The sequence below is a fragment of the Neopelma chrysocephalum genome, unplaced genomic scaffold (assembly GCF_003984885.1).
Source record: "Neopelma chrysocephalum unplaced genomic scaffold, ASM398488v2 Primary Assembly neopelma1_81, whole genome shotgun sequence".
Taxonomy (NCBI): domain Eukaryota; kingdom Metazoa; phylum Chordata; class Aves; order Passeriformes; family Pipridae; genus Neopelma; species Neopelma chrysocephalum.
In genome coordinates, this window is record NW_020897743.1 from 2,875,524 (window position 1) to 2,899,857 (window position 24,334).

At 51.1% G+C, this 24,334-nt stretch overlaps 2 protein-coding genes across 3 annotated transcripts; both read left to right on the forward strand.

Moving 5' to 3' along the window:
- Window positions 1-777: 777 nt before the first annotated feature.
- On the forward strand, window positions 778-6,579 carry LOC113971098 (putative P2Y purinoceptor 10). The gene is made up of 2 exons (XM_027690657.1): window positions 778-1,146; window positions 4,392-6,579. Exon 2 carries the CDS (start codon window positions 4,442-4,444, stop codon window positions 5,549-5,551), a length of 1,110 nt encoding a protein of 369 aa, XP_027546458.1. The 5' UTR covers window positions 778-1,146; window positions 4,392-4,441; the 3' UTR covers window positions 5,552-6,579.
- A 4,939-nt stretch (window positions 6,580-11,518) lies between these two features.
- GPR174 (G protein-coupled receptor 174) lies at window positions 11,519-19,709 on the forward strand. Of its 2 annotated transcripts, XM_027690658.1 has the most exons (3): window positions 11,519-11,590; window positions 13,109-13,180; window positions 16,467-19,709. In XM_027690658.1, the coding sequence occupies exon 3, from the start codon at window positions 16,859-16,861 to the stop codon at window positions 17,834-17,836; it is 978 nt and encodes a 325-aa protein (XP_027546459.1). In that variant the 5' UTR covers window positions 11,519-11,590; window positions 13,109-13,180; window positions 16,467-16,858; the 3' UTR covers window positions 17,837-19,709. The 2 variants fall into 2 exon arrangements, with proteins under 2 accessions (XP_027546459.1, XP_027546460.1); XM_027690659.1 differs by lacking the exon at window positions 13,109-13,180 and having other exon boundaries at window positions 11,525-11,590.
- Window positions 19,710-24,334: the final 4,625 nt, after the last annotated feature.

The following is a 24,334-nucleotide window of genomic DNA, read 5'->3' on the forward strand; positions in this document are numbered from 1 at the left end:
GATTCCATGATTTCCTTGCTGAGAGAAACCTGGCAGCTGAGTGGGTGGCAGAGCTGATGGATTTTGGTGCACCCTCGATCCCAGACCCTGAACTGGGAACTAAAGGTTCCTTCTTTCATTTCTCTTCCACAGCTCTGTTCCCGTTAACTTCGAGGGGTCATAGAACCAGTTACAGAAAATTGATGAATAGAGCAAGAATGGTTCTATTTATACTTTACCTAGAACTAGAAAAGGAAAGATGCCAGCAGCCAGATAATCCATAGAGCTCTGGGCTGTGAGATGTGACCCTGGATATCGGGTAAAACTGTTCAGCTGGAAATGAGGCACCTCAGAAGTTACACCACAGAATGTATATGCCTGCAGTGCTCAGCAATGCAGAAAGCTGGTCATGCTCAGCAGGCAGTAAAAGAACTAAAATATATATATATATATGCATATAGAAAGGAAAGGAATTAAAGGAGGCAAAAAGAAAAAAAATTGGGAATGATGCGCATTATGAGTTTTTTTTATACAACGATATTTTGGGAAAATCTCCACCTTAAACCATGCTATTATTTCAGGAATAAAGTCCAAACCCTTTAGCCTGTAGCCTTGATAGTCTGAGGCTAACCAAGCTTCCAAGAAAATGAAGGAAAATTACTCCCTTCCAGTAACTTACACTGGCAGAGAGTTCAGTTTTCCTTCAGCGAGCCCTTATTGGAAGGTTGGTGCTTCTGTATTTTATAGCTTTTAGCAGACCAATGGCAAGTGCCTGTGGAGAGGAGCAGGAGCAGGAGCAGGAGCAGCTCAAGGGGAGAGCACCATCACCTCCCAAAACTCCTGTGCCGAAAGAGGGACAGAAATCCATGGTCTCCATCCCACGGCACTTGGACCAAACGACGTCATCGCCTTCCCAGCGGCTTTAACGTCATTAAGCTGCACACGTTTTGTGGGAGAAGAGAAACAAAATACAGGATTTCCTGTTCTGCAGCCACTGGACCAGGCTGCAGATGCCGGCAGGATTCCAGCCCTCCGAAAACATGTGGAAGTTAAACGAGGAGCCGCTGGGATGGCTGAGGAGCTCGGTGGGCAATAAAAGCCGGGCGCTCGCTGCTCGTGCTCTCTAGCATGGCTGTGCCCCCCCTGGGGCATGGCAGGCACGGGAAGGTGAGTGGCATTTCTGTCTTTTCCTCAGTAGAACGAAGCTGGGGCGGTTTGCAGCGATGGGGTTGCTTTTTTTAGCTCCTCAAGAGACGGTATAGGGCAGAGCCGGGCGACGTCCTGTGCCCGTGCCACAAGTGTCTCGCTCAGCTGCCGAGGTGGGTGAGCACAGTGGGTGCATGGGGCAGGCTGCTGTGGGGGGCAGGACGTGAGGAAAGCCTCTTTGATCCCAAATCTCTCAATTTAATCCCAAACATCTCTATTTGATTCCAAACCCCTCAGTTTTGCCCTCACTGACAGAGGCTGCCGTAACTGCCCAGCTCTGTTTACGCGTTTCCTATTAGTGCCGAGATTAAACAAACAAAATCATTGCTTGCAACGTCAGTGCCAGAAAACTCCACCGCTTAAACCAGGAGCTTTTTTCAAGCCAAAAGTGGATTTAGTTTTTCTCCCAAGCCTGCTTTTCTCTCCAGCATCCCAGCATTGAAGGGAGGCAGCTCTGCCCCCGTCCTCTACCTCTGGGGCTCTCCCCAGCCATGCCTGGAGTTCAGCTTTAGCCTGGACTGGCCAACCAGCCCATGGAAAAGATGAGGATGAGTTTGCCAATGAATTGGGAGCAGTAAATGCAGTAATACCACCGTGGTGTGGGGCTGGGTGGGGCACAGGGTGATTCAGAGGAGCCGGGCGGTTTCCAGCAGTGACAGCCACACAACGCCTCCAGGAACAGATACTGCTCCAAAACACTCTGAAAATGAACCCAGAGCTGCCTTGGCCTCCTAATTAATTGCTAAGGTGCTTGATGTTTAATGAATTGTGGTGCTGCATCCACAACCAGGAGTCTGACTCCTTGGGCAGTGATACCGATCTCCCCTCTGGAATTGCAGCTGGATAAAACTCGGCTTTGACACTTAAAGAAGTGGCTTCAGCCCATGAATAAAGCCATGTGTGGATGAAATAGGGAAAATAATCAAGGAAAAGCAGGGAGGCTCCTGTCCAAGATTTATAAAGTTGCTGAACAAAACTCCAGCCAAAGGCCACAGGAGCATCTCTGTCCTGACACCAACGGCAAAGCAGGGGGAGCTGGAGGGGCTTTGGGCAAAGGGAAAACTGGAAAACAATAATAAGTTTTAAAATCCACCCTCCCAGGAATTGTTGTAATGAACAAGCCTGGCCTGACCCCAGGGCAGGGTGGAGATCTCTCCTGCTTTCCTGCCAGTGCCCTCAGAATCGCTGCCACCCAACAGTGTGTGACACCCGACCCTCCTGCCAAGGCACAGACACTCCTGTGCTCCCAGGGAAAGCCAAAACATGGAGAAAAACAGCAAGGAGGCTCCTCATGGACTAGGTTTAGGATTTGGGCTGAGACACAGCAGGGAGGAGATGGCAGGACAGGGATGCTGGTGCTCTGTAATCCTTTCTATGTGCCCACACCAACAAGTGCCACCCCATCACTGGACAACTGTGACAAAAGCTGCTCTCTGGCAGTTTTCCCTACCTATTTTCTGCAGGGATGTGAAGACAAGGTGTCCTGCCACCACTTTGCCAGGGTTAAACAGAGTCAGTGCAAAGGGCACTGCCCTGCACAAGCCCCTTGTGGGTTTTGAGGCAGGCGAGGAACAAACATAGAGATATTATGGGGAAGAAAAGGGTTTGTTTCCCACTGTCCCCTCATGACAGATGCCCCCTCTCCTGCCTTTCCCAATTCAGTGGAGCAATCAGAAACCTCTGACACAGTCAGCAGCCAAAAAGTGCCCTCACCCAGCAGCCTCAGTTCCACTTCAACCTTGCTATTTTCTGCAGCCAAGCCCTGAAAAAAATAAGGAAAAGGAAGAAGGCAGTTTGGGAAGGGCTCAATTTGGAAAGCAGGGTGTGAGCATCAACCCTCCTTGCAGCACAGCAGGGTGGTGAGCAGCCAGCAGAGAGGCTGGGGCTATACCTGATGTATTTATCTGTATATAAATATATGAAATATGTATTTTCTCCTGAAACTGAAGTCATGGTAACCCCAGTGAAGAGCTGCCCAGCTGAGGAGGAGCATGGAGGAAGAGCCTTCACCCTGTGCCCCAAAGCAGCACTGGTCACCACTGTGGGTGATTCATTCTTGGAAATCCATCCTGGGGTGAACACCAGGCTCAGGGCTGTGGGAAACAGCACCATGGCAGCTTCTTAATTAATTACCAGTGCTGAGGGGTCAGTGACAGTGACAGGAGGAGCTGAGGGCTCTGCCAGACCCAGCTCCAGGCAGCACAGGCTGCCCACAGGCTGCTTCCCAGGGGAAAATCTGTTTGTTACAGATGATGCTCCAGCTCCTTGATTTGTGATGTGCTGCTGCCAAATCACCTCTTCCTGAAAGAGCAGATTGTTTCCCATGGGCTCTGCTCAGGAATGGCAAAATCCATCACCTCTCCAGAGAGCACCTGTGAACTCTCCATGACCCACCGATCCCCCCTCAGCACTGGCTGGGTGAGGTGGGCTGGGCAAATGGATGAAAAGAATTTCTGCTTTAACTTGAAGGGAGATGTATTTATCTTCCTGCATGTCCTGAGCAGTTACTGAAGGATAATTCCTGTTGCTGCAGCACGATGCCTGTACAATGTGCTGGGAGTGCTGGAATTGAGTTAGCAGGACCAGCAGAGCAGCTGGCGTGTGTTGGGCCAGTTATTAGTTTATAAATCCAGCCTTAAATCTGGAGCCAGAGCTGATAGATCTGTCTGCACCTCTCCCACTGGCCTCTGCTCCAGCTGCCTGCCAGCACCAGCCTTTGCAGATGTTAATTATTCCCTCTGCTGCTGATTCACATCAGATTTCTGCAAGGATCTGCAGAGACAGTGTCTAGATCCATTTAAAATCCCTGTTTATTTTCAGTCCCACCAAAATTGCCCGTAGACATATCAGAGAGCATGATTTTGACAGGAGCTGGATGGAAAATGTAATGAAATAAAGTTGGTCCTTAACAACCCTGGGGAGCTAAAGCAACTCTCTGGCATCAGCAATGAAGAGATTGATGCTGCAGAGCCCAGTGGGCTTGTCACTGTAACTGGGGCATCTCACGAGATCCTGAGGAGCACATCCAAAGGAGATGGGTGGAAGATGCCCAGGATCACTCCCTGTGAGAGGGGTCTGGCTCCACACCCTTCCCAACACACACACTGACTCACCCATACACCTACACAAAACTTATTCTTCAGTACTAAAGTGCAGCTGCCCCATGGAGAGGCTTTGGCTTTACAGCACCTTTTTACTCCCCACAGAAACCCTCCACCTGCCTTAACCACCCCATGAGCAAAGAGACTCAGCCGAGATGGAGAGCAACGTGTCCTCCGGGAACTGCACCGACCCCCAGATGTCCTTCCAGTCCACCCTGTATGCCACCACCTACACCCTCATCTTCATCCCCGGGCTCCTGGCCAACAGCGCTGCCCTGTGGGTCCTGTGCCGCTTCATCAGCAGGAAGAGCAAAGCCATCATCTTCATGATCAACCTGGCCGTGGCCGACCTGGCCCACGTGCTCTCACTGCCCCTACGGACGTATTACTACATCAACCACACCTGGCCTTTTGGGAGTTTCCTTTGCCAGGTGTGCTTCTACCTGAAGTACCTCAACATGTACGCCAGCATCTGCTTCCTCACCTGCATCAGCATCCAGCGGTACCTGTTCCTGCTGCACCCCTTCAGGGCTAAGGGCTGGAAGCGGCGCTATGACGTGGCCACCAGCGCCCTGGTCTGGCTGTTGGTGGGGGCCGCATGCCTGCCCCTCATCATCGTGAGGAGCCCGGCCCTGTCCAGCAACATCAACACCTGCTTCTCGGACCTGGGGGTGAAGCAGCTCAGCCCCGGCGCCTCCATCACGCTGGTGACGGTGGCAGAGCTCTTCGGGTTCGTCATTCCCTTCGGGATCATCGCGGGCTGCACGTGGAAGATGTGGCAGTCGCTACGGGAGGGCCCCACGCAGCTGCAGAATGCGGGCGAGAAGCAGAAGGCCCTGAGGATGGTGCTGATGTGCTCGGCCGTGTTCTTCATCTGCTTCACCCCCTACCACATCAACTTCCCCTTCTTCATGATGGTCATCGAGAACCTCATCCGGGACTGCGCCGTGCACCAGAGCACGCTGCGCTTCCACCCCATCTCCCTGTGCCTGGCCAGCCTCAACTGCTGCCTGGACCCCGTCCTCTACTACTTCATGACCTCCGAGTTCCAGGACCAGCTGCTGCGCCACGGCTGCGTCGCCCTCCGGGCCCGGCTGGCCCAGCGCCGGAGCAGCCTCTCCACTGCCGACACCGACATCCGCACCAGGAACAGGAGCTTCCCACGCTTCAGGTTTTGGTCTTTCCCCAAGTTCTTTGGCCGAATAAACAGCGTGGAAATGCCCCCTGTGCCGCCTGATGAGCTGCTGCTGGAGTCCATCTCCTGAACATCAGCAGCTCTGCCTGTGCAGGGGCTTCTTGTCGCTTGAGGACTGCATTAGGTCTCCAAACACGTTCTGAATTCCCCTTGTGTGCCACAGATGGCAGGATCTGACCCAGCAGGACATTGGGATGCCAAAAGACTTGCTGGTTGTGTTGTTGCTGCTGGGGGCTGTCACCTGACACCACTTTCCATTGGAATACTGGTAAAATCCCTCCAAAAGCTGTCAGCAGTGCCAGAGCTCCTTGTGCTGAACAACAGCAGGTTCAGATCCCTCTCATTTTGGTGTTTCAGTGCTTCTACATATTTGTCACATTTGAAAATCCTTCTGAATCCTGAGTTGTGAGCTCTGGGAGTTCCAGCTCTGAACACGGGCACTTACAGCCCATAATAACTTAGAGCATCCACCACACTCACAGGAGGCTCTGGATCAGGACAGTTCAGTATCTCCACATAAACTGAACCTCTTTCCACTACAAAAATCCACCACCCAGACCTGATCCAGGCTAATCTGGACTGCAAGACAATAACTCTACAGACATACACCAAGCAAAGATCATTAACCTACAGCCCACCAGTGTTAAAGGGAGTGTGCAAACAAACTGGGCTCAGCTCACACTACTGGGAAAGGCACCCAGAGCTCAGCAAGAGGATCCACACCTGGCTCCTGGGAGCTGCAGGGTGCTCAGCTGATGGGGGGGATGAATATTTGAAGACAAATAGTGATGGATATGCCACAAGCAAAGAGGAAGATGAAGGATGTCTCCCTGGGCACGTTTACTCACAGAAACCTGGTGTGAGCTGCAAAAGTGAGGACTCATGTTGGTGTTGCTGTTTCTTGTGTTGTTATGAGGAGTGTTGTGTTATTTGTCACCTTGCTGATGCCTGTGGTTGCAGATTCAGATGTTATCCAAACGTTCAGTTTTGCTTTGAATACCAGAAAATGCCCCAACCCTCGCTGGGTCCTGAGAAAAGTTTACAAAGCTGACCCAAGTACATCCTGAAGGCTTCAAATTCCAAGGAAATAAAATGATTCCAACACGTATTTTAGCTTCAGAAATATTACTTTAAGTGCTTGTAAATGCCCTGAGAGCAGACGTGGTACATAATAAGAATAATTATACAATTTGGGGATGGACACCCCAAATTGTGGCTCAGAGAGGTGCCATTGTCACCACAGCCCCTCACAGAGTGGCCAGTGTAGGGGCTGGGAGGTTTCCTCCTCCTGGGCCAAGGCAATGCCAAAAAACCCTTGGGGAATTAGAGAAGTAAACGTAGGAGACGGGGTTTGATAGAAAACAGCTTTTCCCATGATTGGATGCACATTTCCAAGCCATGCAGCGTTTCTGGGAACAACGAGAGGGCGGGGGTTTATCCTCACAGTGCTGAGGCTGGAGGGGGGGACCAGATGAGGAGATCCAGACAACCTGGAGGAATTTGCTTTGGTACCTACAGTGTGCCAGGGACTGGCAGCAAACCCCGGGACAGGGAGCAAACACGCTGCTCTGCGGCTCATTCTGTCCCGAATCTCCTCCTCCTCTCACAAAAAATATAAATAACAAAAGGGCATGTTTTCCTTGTTTGCCTCGGGGCAAAAAAAAACAAACAGAAAGTTTTCAGGGGTGGAAAAATGCTGTTTCAGATGGCCCAACCCAGCAGCGTGTGGAGGCAAAACAGGAAAGCCAGGAAAACCTCACCGATGCCAGGACTGGCTCCGGGCACAGACAGGACTGGTCACACCACCAACACCTTCACCAGGAGTGTGGGTTTTCCTGAGGGTGTGTTTTGGGAATGGTACAACCCTGAGCAGCTGGACTGGACATCCAGGTAGCTCTCAGTGACCACAGACAGGTATTTATAAGTCCTGCTGAGCCACAAATCCCGTATAGCGGCTCTAACCTTCCTGGCAGCACCAGCTCCGGGTTTCCCAGTAGCTCCAGTTCCCACTGGGACTTTGCCAGCTTGTTATCACGTTGCTTTGCTGACATTGCAGTGCAGCTTCCCCCTCCCAAAGAGAAAACAGGAAAGAGAAAGCAAACCAAGAACTCTCACTAATCTGTCACGTGGGAACTCGGCAGCAAACCCTTCCTGGGCTGTGGGAAATACAGCAGGAAAATCCCTTTCTGGGATAGATGCACTGGGGAACAAGGATTTTGCTGGGGTTTATGCAAACCAAACCCTGAAGGAACATTCTTTTTCAGTAGAAACTGGTTCTTCCTGCCCTTCTGGAGCCACAAGACACCTGCCAGCCTCCTGTTTTATCAGTCATAGAACCACCATGGAATAGTTTGGGTTGGGAGGAACCTTAAAGCCCAGCCAGTCCCACCCCCTGCCATGGGCAGGGACACCTTCCACTAGCCCAGGTTGCTCCAAGCCCCATCCAACCTGGCCTTGAACACTTTCAGGGATGGGGCAGCCACAGCTTCTCTGGGCAACCTGTGCCAGGGCCTCCCCACCCTCACAGGAAGAAATTCCCCCAATATCCCATCTAACCCTACACTTACATATCCCTACAGTTGTGCAGTACTTGGGAGTATCCAAGAAGACATCCCTGTGCATGACTCTTTCTAGGGCCCCACAGGGAAGGAGGGCAGTTGCTTTTCTCTCTGCTGAAATTACCTTTATCCTCCCTCCATGACCACACGCTTCCAGCCCAGCCCCAAAGTGACTTTGCCTCTGGAAAACCACTCAGCCCCAGCAGAACTCACACCCCTGAGCCAGCAGTGAGCCTCAGACTCTCCTGATTTTTGGCACCACTGCTGGCAAGGAGCAGCTTCTCCACCCACCCACCTTGTGCTGGAGAGGGGGAAGTGCTGTGCCTGGCAAAGGAACAAACACCGACACGAGCTTCAGTGCTGAGCACAACCCAAATACACAGTGAGCAAATTCTGCTGCTTCAAGCCCAGAAGAGCGGCTTTCCAAGCCAGGGAGCAGTTTTCCAGACATCCATGATTTCATCAGACCCCAATCCAATTTTGTGGTCCATGGGCTCAGCCAGCACCACCCTGCACAGCCCAAGTCACGGGGTGTGGTGGGACAGCACTCCAGGGGTGTCTGTCAGTCCCTCCTGTGCTGCAGGGTCCTTCTGGGGACACAAGGGAGGGGATTTGGGAATTCTGCCTGGACGCCATGGCCATGTTTAGCACTGTGAGGGTGCTCAGCACCCCAAGGAACAGCCAAAGCCTCGGCCCTGCCCCAGCCAAGAGGTCCCTTCCAGCAGGCGCTGCCTCAGCTCAGTCCTGCTCCTTCAACAGGGATTTTTGGTTTGTAAAGAAAGATTCCCTGCCTTAGGCAGACAGGGCAGGAAAATGCAGGGGATTTTAGCCCCAGCCCAGTGCCAGAGCTGTGGCTGCAACCCTGGCTCTGTGCAAGCCCAGCTGCACCCCCCTTTCCAGACACGCTCCTACCAGTGTGTGCCCTCCCCTGGGACATCACCAGCCACGTGGAGAGCAGACACATGACCCATTCCCAGGAATTATTGCTATTAAAGACTCTCTGCAGATCAGAAAGGGCTTGGTTGCTTCTCCCTAAGGAAATCCCACAAGGTCATGAAGGACATTCTTAGCTAACCTGAAAATTTCCAATTCTTATAAAGCAAAAATGTGAGTAAAGGTAAAATATAAATAATAAGAGAAAAATACAACTATTAGATAAAATTTTATCTTATACTGTAAAATAACTGCTTTGTGATTTGGTGCCCAGCTCCAAGTCCTCCTGATTTCTGGTGGCCTCAACTACAGAAGGACTGGGGAGGGTCTGGCCAGTGCTGCCACTGTGTGCCCCGGGGACAGCACAGCTCAGAGACTGGCACTTGGCTACCAGTAAAGGCACCCTCAGTTCCCATCCATGCCCCCCAAGGAGGCTCCTGGAGTGATGGGAAATGGGATGGATGCTGGTGGTGATGCACACAGAGAGCAAAACAGGATATGGTTGTGCTCTGAAAGGTGTTTCTGAAACAAAATCTCTCTCAGTGCAGCACATCCACTCACTGCCCGAGCTCAGGCTCTGCTTTCTCATAAACAGGCTGGTTCCTGGGGAAATGAAAGTGAAGTGGAGAATCCATCACGTGTGTGAGTGGGAACAGCAAAGGAGTCCATCCCCAAGGCCAACAGTGCTCAGCCACAAGGGGTTTGGTCCTTCTACTGTTCCTGGCCTCAGTTTTGTGGTCTATTAAAGTCTCTTCCAAACCATCCCCCCAGTCCCTGGGGGAGGCAGGGGGTGCCAGGGGCACACAGGGAAAGGCGGGGGGGAGCAGGGACAGAGCCTGGGGACCACCAGGGGTGACATCACAGAGTTTTGGGGTGAGGGAGAGGAAGTAAAATGTTTTTCTTTAAATCACTACAGTGAGAACACTTTGCAAAGTGTGAGAGCAGCAGAGGCAGCTGCTGGGAGGTGCTGGGAATGCTTCACATCCCAGATCCTGCCGAAACTAGGGAAGCACCCTGGGACTGATGTGACCTGAGGCAGCATCCTCCACTGAGGGCTCAGGGCTCATCCCAGGAGATCACAACAGCAACAAACCCCATTTCAGCACTAAACCCCAAACCCCCAGTGCTGCCAACCCAAGAGCATCAGAGAGAAACCCAGCCCCGCCCCCAGGGGACAACTCTGTGGTGAAGATGCCACAGTGCTGAAGGCTCCCAGTGCTGAAGGCTCTGGCTCCCACACCACATTAATTAAGGCACATCAAGTCATCAGCAGCCTCAAAAGAAGGCTGGAAGCTTTGACCAGCAGGAGTATCAGCTGCTGGAACAGGCACATGGCTGCATTTCTGGGAGGTGTGATCCCAGTGGGGAGCAGTGCCACCACAGGGGTGACAACCCCATGCCCTGCAAGGCTGTGAGAGCCCACAATGTGCCCAAGAGATTAATTTCTTATAAACAGAAATAAAAAGGGCTATCTAGAGCTACAAACCCCTGCTGTAAACAGGAATTGTGATCTGAGTAAATCAATGATGCTTGAAAGGTGTAGGTGACACAGAGACCCCGGTACCTGCTGCAGGTGTGAGATGTTGGGGTGGGGACACAGCACCTCACTACCTGTGTGACCCTTTGCAGAGCTGAAACCCTCTCCACAAACCATGCTGCAAAGTGTGTCTTGTTCTCCTGAGCAGACACGTAAGAAAAATGAGTAAATGCAAATTACAAAGTTGCAAATCTTCAATTTGATTTGCAAGGTTTTGCAAGGTTGAATTGCTACAGAAATGGTTTAAAAAGTCATTTTTCAAATTAACCAATTGAATAGAGACTCGGTGATCACTCTTGATCTTAAAAAGTGGTAATTCTAATGTTTCTTGAGCTGGAGTCCCCAGCTGGATAACCGGGGAAGTGCTGCTTTTCAAAATCAAACCAGAGCCAGCTCTGCCCTCTGCCGATGGGGACCACGATGGCTCAGGAACCTGGGGATGGGTGACACCACTTCATGGCACGCTTGGAAGAGTCCTCGGCTCTCACCCTGGTTTGCTCCGTGAAATCCACTAAACGAGAAAATAACAACCGTGGAGAAGCCGCTGCTTTTGGAGGAGCCCAAACCTGACCCCGATCAGCACCCCCGGAACACTGGAACTGCAGCACGGGGGTAACAACACCCAGATGAGACAGAAGGGGACAGTGAGGGGAAGGAAACTAATGGATGAAGCATCTCGCTCCCTCAGCCTCAGCCCCGTGCCCTTCACAGAGGGGCTCTGCCAGTGGGCACCTGCCCCTGGGAGCCGGCTCTGCTTTAGCAGGGGTCGAGCACCCCCAGACCCCCCTCCTCCAGCAGCAGGGGCAGCTACTGGGGCAACAGTTACCAAAACACCCTGAAACCACCATCAGGTCTACAAATACAGACATAAAAAGCACAAAAATGGAAAAGGAAAGAGGAGGAGGGTCCAGCCAGGCCCCAGGGCAGGGGGAGCACCCCAAAAGCGGTGCCCTCCCATCCCGTTCCTCTGCGCGGGCGCAGCCGCGGCTCCACCAGTTGCACTTTTGCTTTGCACGTCGAGGGAGGGACCCACTGGCAGCACCCACAGGGCCACACGGAGCAGCCTGGCAGGACAGCAAAGGTAGGACTGACCCCTCTGTCCCAGCCAGCTCTGGTTCCAGCTAAAGGGTTTAAACTGGGCTTGTTTTCGATAACTGCGACAGAGCCGGGGCTGCCTCTCACGGGCACTGGGAGTGTTCAGAGGGGATGGGACACCCCAGGAAGGGGCAGGGGGGTCCTGCCTTAGCACCAACCCTGTGTGTCTCCAGAAGTTAATGGGCAGAAGGGAGGAGACACAGAGTAAGCCCGGGTACAGGTAAGGAGCTAATAACTCATGTTTTGGAAGAGCGAGCTCCTGTGCCTGCTCACAGATGCTCTGGGAACCTGAAGGAGAGCAGGGGGATGGCTGGAGCCAAAATACCCAGACCTAAAGGGTCAAACTGTATTTTCTGCTATCATTATGTGAGTATCAAGAAGCTGAATTTAAGGATTAACATCAAACCCAGCAATTCTCAGCCTTTGCAAACCCACAGCTGCCTGTGGTGGGACTTGTCTGTAAGTGGACTCTGAGGCCATGCAGCCCCATCCCCACAACTGACCCAATACACTCACTGCTCTGGGTTTTCCTGGGGTTTGTCTCACTCTATTTGTCCCATGGGTTTTCCCAAGTGGCCTGTTCCTCATAGGAGGCACCACACGAATTTTCCACAGGTCTTTTTCCACTTAATTGCAAGAATCAGGGAAGGGGGGAGGCAGGGTTATCACATCCCAGGGACGTGGTTGTACCTCCCCGGGGGATGTGCCCTGCTGGCTTGGGTGGAAAACTCACAGCTTTGGTGCTCCTTGCTCTGAACATCTCCCAGGAGTGTTGGGGTGTGCCAGGGAGGGAGAAGAGAGCTGGGGGATTAGGTTAACACACAGCACGGCTGCTCTGGGGTATTTTTCCCTTCTTAACCAAGATTAATATTAACAAAGGAGGACAGGAGCTTTTGCAAAGGATTAAAAGGCCAAAGCAGAGTATTTCATATGGCATTAAAGCAGAGCATTTCATAGAATATGCTGAGTTGGAAGGGACCCATCAGGATCAAGTCCAACTCTTGGCCCTGCACAGGACACCCCAACAATCCCACTATGTTTTCCTGTATATTCTTGGAATTCAGTTAATACAGCAAAGGGCAATGTTGCCCCTCTGGAGGAAGACAAAAACCACAAATATCTACAAGGAAACTGCTTCAAGGCAGAGAAGCTTTTATCCTCCCCTGATGTGAATTAAAAGAATCAAAAAGAAAACCTGTGCAATGATCAGTCTCTACTTCTGTGACTTCTGTTTTCAGTTAATACCTACTATTAATTAATACCCACTAGTTACTAATAATTATCTCTGCCAAAACAGGACAGCAGCACTTCAGGTGAGCTGAAGAACAAGTGGGCACTGGGAGAAGCCCAGCACAGGACACCACTGGGCCCTGTCCCCACACCCCCAGAGAACCCACACGGGGGGACAGAACCACCCTCACTCCACCTCCACCAGCGCAGCTTCAGCAGGAAACTAAAATTTCCATTTCGTGTTACCCATGTGCATGTTCTGCTTTTATTTTAGGTTGTGGAGGAGAAGGAGTTAAAATAGAAGAGAGGTGCCAGGCAGCAGCACAGCCCAGCTCCCCCCAGAAGGGTAAGTCAGCTGGTGACACCAGGGTGCTGCTGCTGTGCTTGGGTCACCTCTGGCACAGGCTTTACGTGTTCTTACAGCACAAATACAGCCCCAAACTGAACCCAGGGTGGCTTGGCACCCACAGCTCACCTGTGCCAGCAGCAAGAATGGTGCTTGGGGGCAGGATCCATCCAGGCTGATCCCTCACCCTGGCTCTGGGAAGGAGCAGGAGGTGTGGGACAGCATCCCAGCTCCTGGGGGCTCCAAGAAGGTTCCAGGCACAACACCACAGCAGGAACAACACCCCAAACCCTGCCTGGCCATGAACTGCCGTCCCCCAGGCTGGATTTAAAACCTCTCCCCCCACCCAGCTGGGTTTAAGGGCTGCTGTGGCTTTTCCTGGGGTAAAACCCTCAGGATTTGCTGACGAGCCCCTGGGTCGACTCAGGATTTTTAAGCACCCTCAGGTGTGGATGCTGAGCCCTGATGGGCTCTGAGGGGGTGATGGGCTGTGATGAGGGCACGGGGCAGAGCTCACAGCTGTGACCCCTGAGTGGCTGCTCCCCCATCCCAGCCCCTGCACTGCTCACATGGAGCATATGGACACAGGGCTGCCCTTCAGCACGTGGAAAATGCTGTCCACAGGCCATGGCCAGCTGTAACAAGCTGGTTTAAGGTCTGGCTGCAACTTCTACCTGCTGTCTCTGCCTCATGAAGCACAAAGTCTTTGTCCAGTGCCCCAGCATGGCTGACTGGGAGTTCTTGGGAAAATCAGGGGGGAAAGCCACTCAGGGGAAGAAGGGGACTGTGCCTGGGGAGAGCCTCTCCCCTGCCCCCCTGTGCTGGGGGGAAGCGAGCACGGAGCACACGAAACAAAATTTCCTCTTTCTGGAGCTTTTTTTAGCCTCCTGCTGGTTTTTACACAGCACGTGGGGCTGAACTTTGTGATGTTGCTGTTTGGGATTTCCAGAGTACCATTTCTCACGTTGCTGAGTTTTTATACCCCTCTCCCTGAGCTCCCAGGGTGTTTCTGGGGGCTCTGGGTGAGCATCCTCAGTGCTCCCCACCTTTAGCTGGGCCTTCTGGGACCCCTCGTGCCACAGGGAGAGGCAGAAGGTGCTCCCAGTGCATCCCTGACCAGGGCCAGGCTGGAGGGAGCAGGGTATGGAGTTCCAGGAGAGTTGCTGTGCAGTGGGGATGGGAAGTGCAGGAGCTGGGGCACAGCAGGAAAAATATGAGTGTGCACATGTGTGTGCAGTGGCTGTGGATGGGCTGGGGCTGCACCTTGTCCTTCCCCCTGTGTCTCATGGCCCAGACACGGAGTTAAAGTGAGTTTACCCCCGTGGGAATGCAGCCAGAGGAAAAAGGAGCACGATTGAGTCTCCCTGAGTGGGTGACAGGAGCCCCTGCAAGAGGTGAAACACAAGCTGCTTTAAATTAATTAAGAAAAAAAATGAAGATTAAAGAAACCACTGTGAGGAAGAGCTGGGTGACGTGAGCTTGGGGCTTTATCTTGCCCTGGATGCCCCAGGGATGATGCCCAGCCTGGTGCAGTGGTGCCAGCTGGGCACCCCTGCAGGAGCAGGACACCCGTCTGGGCAGGGAGAGAGGACACCTGAGCTCCTCTGCTGGTGCTTGGGAGCAAATGTCAGGCAAGGAGCTGATGGAATCATGGAATGGTTGGGGCTGGAAGGGATCTTAAAGACATCTCATTCCACCCCTGCCATGGACAGGGACACTTTCCTTAAAGCCCCATCCAGCCTGGCCTTGGACACTTCCAGGGATGTTCCAGTCAAGCCCCATCAAATGGAAATCAAAGCCCTCAGCCCAAGTTATCCACCACTGATGGATAAAGCCCAAGGGGTTTTAGGTGAGCACCAGTGAGTTTTCCTGCTTGATGAAGAGATTACTCACATTCCTAAAGGTTTGTGCATTGGAAGTTGGAGGGAGAATTGCTAAAGGAGTTGGAAAGTCTTTGAGCTGAAGGCTGGTTTCTCTGTGGTTTATTAATCATTGCTCCTGGAGTTTAATGGGATTATTTCAGGAGCCATTTTGCTCCACTGGTTCTGTGGAAGGAAGATTGTCTCAGTCTCCTTGGACTCATCACTCAGTGGTGATGAAAAGGCAGGAGAAACTACACAAATAGACACAGAAAGGCTGCACCCCCCCAACCATTTCCTTTTGTAGAAGATTTCGTTTCCACTCAAAGCTACTTCAAAGTTTCGGTGCCATCACACCAAGTGTTGAACATCAGCATCGTTAATAAGTGTTCACATTTTAATACCTGCACCTCAAAGCACAGGAAAAACCAGCAGGGACTGCAGCAGGGTGTCATTTTACCTTTCAAATGAAAAAAAAAAATTAAATTAAAACCTTTAAAATTAAATAACTGACCCTTTGGCATCCGGGTTGGTACCTCCAAATTTCTCCCACTTAGACCTGCAGGTTAATTCTTCCTGTGGAAGCCAAAGGCAAATCTGAGAGAGTTCAGGCAGAAATCTGAATTTCCTCCAGATTTATCAGAGCTGGCTGAGGTTTTTGTGTCTGACACATTCAGATATCATCAGCTCTTTACCGTGCAAACAATTTGAAATAAAGTCCACCCACAATTCCCTTAGTGCCGGTGTCTGGTATTTCCAACAGCCCCAGCAGTGCCAGAGTGGGTGAGGAAAGGCTTGGAGAAAGCAGCTGTGAGAAAATCAGATTTAATCTACTGCAGGTTGTTGTGCAGCAGAAGGTGGTCAATAAGTGGCCAGTTGTCCCTGCTTGCAGCAGGGATGGTTCATGTTCTGTTTATGAGCAGAAATGACAAAGCTGACCCTGGTTTGGTGAAAGCCACCAAGCTGTGACTTCCCCTCCGTGACGCGGCGGCTGCTCCGGTGGGAAATGTTTGTGTCACATCACGTGTTACACAAGGAGCAGATCTCCCTCTGTCACCTCTGGCCGTGGGGAGGGTTGAACCTTCAGAAGGGCTTTCCTGGGAAGAACAGGGGAGTGTGAGGTGAGACTGTCCCGGGCAGCCTGTGGGGAGGCAGGCACGGCACTTGCCAGAGCATCTCGGCCACATGCCTGGACACAGGGAGACCAACAGAACTGGTTGGTAGCAGCAATTAAACACATTTTCCATTTATTCCTCAGTGGTTTCACACTTCCACTGGACAAGGCATGGTGCTTGCTAGGCAGGAGAGAGCTGACCACCTCCAAAGTCAAAAAGGTTTCTGCTGGACAGAGGTTCCCATGGCTCTTTCCAGCTCTGTTTGACCCATGCCTCCCCACAATGCTCTAACTGCATCTTTCTGTCTTCCAGCTGCGGGGCCACATCAGTTGTTGAATTCCTGCATTGAGAGAAGTGGCTGAAATGCCACCCAAGAGGTGACAGAGGCCCAACTCCGTGAGGCCCTGCCCACCTGGGCACACAGCGATGCCCTTCCCGGCGTGGATCCCCTCCCTGCCCATCCTGCAGGACAGCACAGCAAGGGCTGGTACCATCTGACAGGGAGAATGAGCACGGCACGTGAGCAGGGCTTGGATTAACTCCCTCACCCCAAAGTGACAAAGCTCCTCCCCAGAGCAGCCAGGAACCGAATCCTCACACAGGGCTGAAACACTTCAGTGAAGCAGCTGAGGACAAGGTGGCTGCAGGACACGCTGAGGGACATGTTATGATGCCGGGGCTGAGCACAGGCCTGGAGAACAACCATGACCAACAGCTCCAACTGCACGGAGACAGACCTGAAGCGCTACTATGCCGTCACCTACACGGTGATCCTCATCCCCGGCCTCATTGCAAACACTCTGGCCCTGTGGGTCTTCTACGGGTACATGAAGGAGACTAAAAGGGCCGTGATATTTATGATCAATTTGGCCATCGCCGATTTACTGCAGGTTCTGTCCTTGCCCCTGAGGATTTTCTATTACCTGACGGGCACGTGGGAATTCGGGGGAGGGCTCTGCCTGCTCTGCTTCTACCTGAAGTACGTCAACATGTATGCCAGCATCTTCTTCCTGGTGTGCATCAGCGTGAGGAGGTACCTGTTCCTCATGCACCCCTTCAGGTTCAGCGACTGCAAGCGTGTCTGTGACATCTACGTCAGCGTGGTGGGCTGGGTCGTGGTCTGCGTGGCCTGTCTGCCCTTCCCCCTCCTCAGGCTCCACAAGGATAAGGAAAACACCTGTTTCGTGGATCTGCCCATCAAGGAGCTCGACCTTCCCACCTCCATCACGCTGATGACAATAGGGGAGCTGGTGGGGTTCGTGACACCCCTGCTCATCATCCTGTACTGCTCGTGGAAGACCATCCTGTCGCTAAAAGAGAAAAACTCTGCCTTGCACGACCTGGGGGAGAAGAAAAAGGCTTTAAAGATGATTCTCACCTGCGCCCTGGTGTTCCTGATTTGCTTTGCACCTTATCACATCGGCTTCCCCCTGGACTTCTTCGTGAAGACCAAGCAGATCAAGGGGGGGTGTGTGCAGAAGGTGATCTCGGTGTTCCATGCCGTGGCTCTGTGCCTCGCCAGCCTCAACTCCTGCGTCGACCCCGTCATCTACTACTTTACTACAGATGAGTTCAGGAGACGCCTCTCCAGGCAGGATTTGCAGGACAGCATCCAGCTCCACCACCTCAGCTACGCCAGGAAACACTCCAGGGACGTGCTCGTGGAGGACACCACGGAATAGAGACTCACTAGATTTTGGGCTTTGGCCCACTGTTCTCCCCACGACTCAGGCAAACTTCTGCTTTCAGTGAGGGTTGGAGTAAACAAACAAACAAACCCACCCCCCAAACCCCAAACCTGACCAAAGATGTGTTGATTTAAATACTTTAGTTGCAGTTTTTCTCTGAATATAAATAACAGCGTTTCCATTCCTAAGCTGGGCAGGCTGGAGCAGGTGGAGGACAAGGACCCGTGGCAGAAGTGATCTGTGCCCTGTTGTCACCTGTGGCACTTCCCAGCCACATCCTGGTCATGCACTTCAGCAAGAGGCAGCAAAGATTTTGGGCTCCTGCTATGCAAAACAAATTTGAGCCAAAAAAATTACAGGATGACACAATATTATATATTTCTGAAGCACAAGACAATCCAGCAGGGACTAACCTGTGCCAGGAGCCTCCAGCCACGTTGACCACGGAGCGAGGAGTAAAAAGTGGCCCCAAAGGACTTGCCATTTAAATAATTAAAGAAAACTCACTTTTGGGGTGTAGCAAATGACAGACCCCCAAATCACACAGTCATTGAAGCTTCCAGACACTATTTTTGTGCCTTCAGTTCCCATTTCTGGCTGGAAAGTCACGTGGTTTGGAGCCATGTTGCGTAGGGGGCTGTGTTTGGAGGGTGTTTATTCAGGCTTTCAGGTCCTCTTTTCACCAAAAACGGGGCAAATTATCTCCCTTTCACTGATAACTGACCCACAGATCACATCCACTCTTCATTAGCAGGATTAAAACAAAGTCAGAGGATCCAAACCTTTCCAGAGTTTGCTTTGGAACTCCCTGTGAAGCAGAGTCAAAGGTGCCACCCAGGAGGCTATAAGTGATTTCTAACAAAGGCTCAAATGTGGATGTATTTTTAATAATAACCTCTTCAGAATCGAACCACAGAAGCTTTGGGATTTCGAGACTTCATATGTACCTTCTTGTAAAATGTATTTTTCTGTGAACATTTGAAATGTTACAGTTTGAAACGTAAAATACTGTGACAGTCTAAGTCTTTATTTATGCCAATGTTGTTTTATAATTTATAGGAAAAACATAAATATTGTAGGAAAATCATGTGGGGCCCAGAGAGTGTCGGAACACAGATTTTCTTTTTTTCTTTTCAAAAACTCTTCTAGATAATAAAACTCCACCACCTCATCTCTACAGGAATCTGAGCCAGTTCTATACCTGAGTGAAGGCTGAGAAAGCACTGATAAATCAAGGAAACCACGGAGTACATTGTAATATGTTAACAGTACTGAAAAAAAATATTTATTTTTGTATTTCCTCTTGTATATAATAAAAAAATCCTTTTTAAAAATGCTTTTTAAGTGTGGTTCTTGGCCCACTTTTCCCTTTGCATCACCAACACACACTTAACATGGGCCAGCACATGGCAGCCCCCCCGGGTTGCTGATGCCTCTTGAGCACCTGCAGAACATTTCAGAGGCAAAATTATTTTAACTTCTCTCTTGTGCACTGGGGAGAAAAGCAAAGGGGTGGGTTTACCAGGACAATGGGAATTCCTAAAGCTGCAGGAATCAAGGCCATCACTCTCCTCTCTGGTCCCCATGGGAGGGAGACAGGAGGGCCCTGTCCAACCCCCCAGAGCTACTTTTAGCTCCTGAGGGGAAAAAGATGTTACATAAAGCGGGGTCAGAAGTTCAGAAATTGGACAGTGAGAGAAACCTCAATAAGCTGATGTTTCCCCCCAGAAAATCCCATGGGTGCACTCACTGCCACAGCAATGAGGGTTATTCAGATTAGAATTAAACATCTCTTTCTCACAGGAAGTTGGGTGAAGATGAATTCAGGAGGGACCTGCCTGCCCTTCCCTGTGGCACCTCTGCTCCAGGTGGGATCTGTTTGGCCACACTGTCCATCACTGAGGTTTCACAAGCCCCTGGAGATGCTGCCATGGACATCTGGAGAATCAAGGCAGCACTTAAATTAACAGGAGGTGTATTTTCATGCCCCAGAGCAATCACACACCAGCAAGGAGGTTCTCTGCTGCCTTTCTGCCACCCAGGAAAGCCTCATGTGGGGATGGCACGTGGCACAGGGGAGGTTTGGAGGAGCCAAGCAATGCCCAAGCACTGCTGCAGCAGAAACAAGTGCTGTTTGGTGGCTGTTCTGCCCAGCTCTGAGCTCTGTGCTTGGCAAGAGCCCACTCCTCACCTGGACTTTGTTCTCCATCAGCCTGTTCAGAGCCAGCAGAAGCTGAGGTTCCCATGAAAATCTTTTCTCTGGAAAGATTTTTGAGTAATATAATCTGAATAATCTCTTCTCAGCATAGGACTGGGAATCTGAATGAGAACATAACTGAGAACATAAAAAAATACCCCAAAACATCCCCTTTACTCTGCATGAAGTATTTCCTCTGCTTGCAGCTCTGCCCCCACAGGGTTGTTATCACTGAGGAGCAAAGCACTGAGGTCTCTGCCAATGATCTCACCAGGCTCAGTCTGTGCTGGAGTGACAAGTGGCTTTTGGACACAGAATTAGGTTTAATTTGGGCTGGGCCAAAAGAAAAGTCATCGGGGCAGCAGCACAGAGCCAGGGAAGGTCTTGGGGATGCTTGGGCAGCTTAAGCTGTTTAGAAAGAGCATCAAGGGTTTTGGTAAGTCTTATTTACACAGGAGACAAGGCGAGTGAGGCTGACACAGGGCTGGTGGGAGCAGCTCTGGGTGTGTTTCTGGCACCTTTGCTGTCCCTTCCTCTTGCACCAGGAGCAACTGGTTCCCTTTTCAGCTCCTCTGCACGCCTCGTGCTGTGGTGGAGGTGAGGCCTCACCATGCTCAGGACCTGCAGCCACCTCCTATCCCTGGAGATGGGAGAGGGCCACATGCCAATGGCCATGGCACGGGTCCTCCAGCATTTCCATTGCCCTCTTCATCTCCTCTGCCATCACCAGCCACTGCTCATGAACCCAAAATATCTCCTTTCAGCACGAAAAGAGCTGACTTACAGCTCCTCTTACCTAAGCAGAATTTTCCCCCCCTTACATGTCTTTTTTTTATCAGCACTAGGTTTTATTTGCTATTTTGTCGGCTGGTTGCTCAACATCCTGGGCAGCCTCCTCGTTTCTCTGTAACTGTTAGATTTTCCTGCCTGGGTTAAGCTGCAGCAGCAGCAAACTTTGACACATTTAACTGCACAGTTCACTTCCTTTTTTGCTGTTAGAGCCCAAAAATGAGCATTGTCCCAGCTCGTTGGGCACAAAGGCACTCACACCTCAACTAAACCAATCCACAGCCAGTGACCCACACACGAGTCCATCCTGTCCAGCACAAAAACAAAGAGATAAAATCTTATCAGAGATGGTTTGATAAAAACCTGTGACAAAAAATAAGCTGGACCTGTCAAAGCAGTGTTTGGTTAAGCCAGGGTAGAGGAGCTCCAGTCTTTGGGGTGATAAACTGAGCTCTGTGAATGTGACCTACAGGATCTACAGCAGTGGCCAGGAGATCTAGTCTGGAAAAAAACAAAGCCAGTTACTTAAAGCATCAAGAACCAAACAATAGTAATAAAATGTAGTAATGTCACTGCCCCTCCCTGTAGTGAGGGAAACCTGCAGCTTCCACTTGATGACCAAAATCCCTTGGGAGGGAAGGGAAGCGGAAGGTGATTTGGTTCTGGGGGGTGATGATCCCAGTGGTAACTTGGCAATAAATAATTAACTCCCTGCTTTGGTTTCTCTGCACTTGGTGGTTGTAGCTTTTGTCACTCTCATGTCCTCAGCCCTGTTCACTGATTAATTCTTAATATTTTAAAAATCAGAATCATAGAATATGCTGAATTGAAAGGGACCCATCAGGATCATCAAGTCCCACTTCAGACCCTGTACAAAACACACCAAGAATCCCACCCTGTCCCTGAGAGCATTGTCCTAACACTCCTTGAGTTTAGAGGGCTGTAGAAGCCTTGTCACCCTGCCTGAAGCTGGAAGCAGTTACAGCTTTGCCTCCTTACATTGTGACAAAAAAACCCCAAAGGCGGAGGAGGCTCAGCCTCTCACCCGAGCAGCTTCCGTGGTGGGAGCGGAGCTGTAACGGCCCCTTCCCGCTCACCCCAGACAGACAGGAAAGCCTTTGTGCTTATCAGCTACATCTGTGCTGCACTGAGAGCTGCTCTCCTGGGCCTCTCTGCCCTCCTCAGAGCTTCACACAAGTCACAGGCCACCACTGGAGCGGGTGGATCTCTGGATGACGCTCCAAAAACATCTCCTCCTCTTCCTGGCTATCTGAAAGGGTTTTCCGTGGTGGAGCTGTGCTGGTGGAGGTGGTTCGGCAGAGGCAGCGCGGGTGGGCTGAGGAGAGCCTGTCCCCAGGATTGCTGGCTCCTGGGATACTGCTCAGGCCTGATTTTCCCTGTAGATCAAGACCCTTGACTGAGGGAAAACAAAGTTTCTGGTTGAGGGCCTTGAGTGTAGGAGAAAACAGTGAGCTCCAGGTCTCCACAGCCTTTAGAATCCCAGGATGGTTTGGGTTGAAAGGGACCTTAAAGACCACCTGGTTCCACCCCCTGCCATGGGCAGGGACACCTTCCACTAGCCCAGGTTGCTCCAAGCCCCATCCAACTTGGACACTTCCAGGGATGGGGCAGCCACAGCTTCTCTGGGCAATCTGTGCCAGGGCCTCCCCACCCTCCCAGCCAAGAATTCCTTCCCAATATCCCATAGAAACCTCCTCCACCCATGGATCTATTCCTGATGAATCCCACACGCTGATGCTCCCACTCCAGAATTACAGCACCTGGTTCCATTCCAGCAAGGGATTAGGTCTGTGGGAAGGAAGTTCCTTGTTCCAGAATCAGGTGTCCACCCGTGGCCTTAACCCACAGCAGCTTGAAACGTCACCAAGGCCTAAAAGGGAACAGCTCAAGGGAACCCAAACGCTTCTGTAAGACACAACATCTACATCCCAGGTCAGAAGGAGTTCTCAGACAGTAAACTCACTTTCACATCTGTTAACGTGGAACTTGGGGGTGTCCCAGCTCAAAAAGAGAGAAAATACACTTAAGTAAACAGAATAGTTGAACTATAAGAAATAATTTCCTTGGGAGGTGGAGTTTAGGTGGAGAGCCTCTAATTATTTCAAGACAGGAAATACACCCATCTGTACTGCCTAGGCAATATCACAAATATATGTACTTAATGAAGGACCAATTTTAATGAAATAATGTGGCTGTAATTATCCATATTGTAATTATTTTGGTTGCAGCCTGGAAGCTTCAATCAGTGCTGGCATTTGGGCTCTGTGCCACAGTTGGCAGCAAAGCCACCCCTCCACGGCCTGGAATTAGGGCAGGCACAGCAGATTTAATCCTTCCAAACCTGTCCTGGAGCTCAGCCCTCCAGGGTGGTAATGCAGCCCCAAAGTGGAGGTTTGGGGGGCTGCACCCCATTTATGTGGCCCCACATTGCTCTGCTCTGGTGACACCACATCTGGAGTGCTGTGTCCAGGTCTGGTGCCTCCAATAAAAAGAGGACACAGAACTGTTGGAGCAAGTCCAGAAGAGGCCGTGAATCAAAGAATGGTTTGGGTTAGAAGGGACTTTAAAGCCCATCCAGTCCCACCCCCTGCCATGGGCAGGGACACCTTCCACTAGCCCAGGTTGCTCCAAGCCCCATCCAACCTGGCCTTGGACACTTCCAGGGATGGGGCAGCCACAGCTTCTCTGGGCAACCTGTGCCAGGGCCTCCCCACCCTCACAGTAAAATAATTCTTCCTAATATCTCACCTAAATTTCCCCTCTTTCAGTTTTCACTCATTCCCCCTTGTCCTGTCACTCCAGTTCCTGTCACTCTGGATTCCTTGCTGGCCCCTTCAGATCCTGGAAGGTGCTGTGGGGTCTCTACACAATGTTCTCTTCTCCAGGCTGAACAGCCCCAGCTCTCCCAGCCTGTCTCCACAGGGGAGGGATTATCATTATCAGCTTCATGGCCTCTCTGGCCTCACTCCAACAGTTCCATGTCCTTCTTAGATGATAAGGGGACCAGAGCACCTCCCCTGTGGAGACTCTGAAGTTCTAGGTGTAGACCAGCACCTCCTGTAATGGAAGGGTCTGTCACCACCAGCCACCCACACCTCACAGTCACACGAAGCCAGGAGGCTTCTCCAAAGGTCAACAGCACCTCCTCCAAGTAACAAATCCAAGTGTGTTCTTAATAATAATTATTTTTCTCTTGTGTCTTTCTGATTAATGTCCTTAAACTGGAAGAAAAAAAAATAAATCACATGTAATGCTGGAAGAGGAAACATCCAAAGCACTGGACTGCCAACTTAAAATTGCTAAAGGTATTTAAAACTTACATGTAAATGAACAGATCAGAAAAATAACCTGCAAGCTAAAATAAACTGTCAGTACATCATTGCAGAGCTGGTGATTGCCCTGTGCACACTGGCTGCTTTTCCAGTAAACACACATGTAAAGGAAGCTATTATAGTAAATAAGTATGCATTTGCATCCCAGCAGTG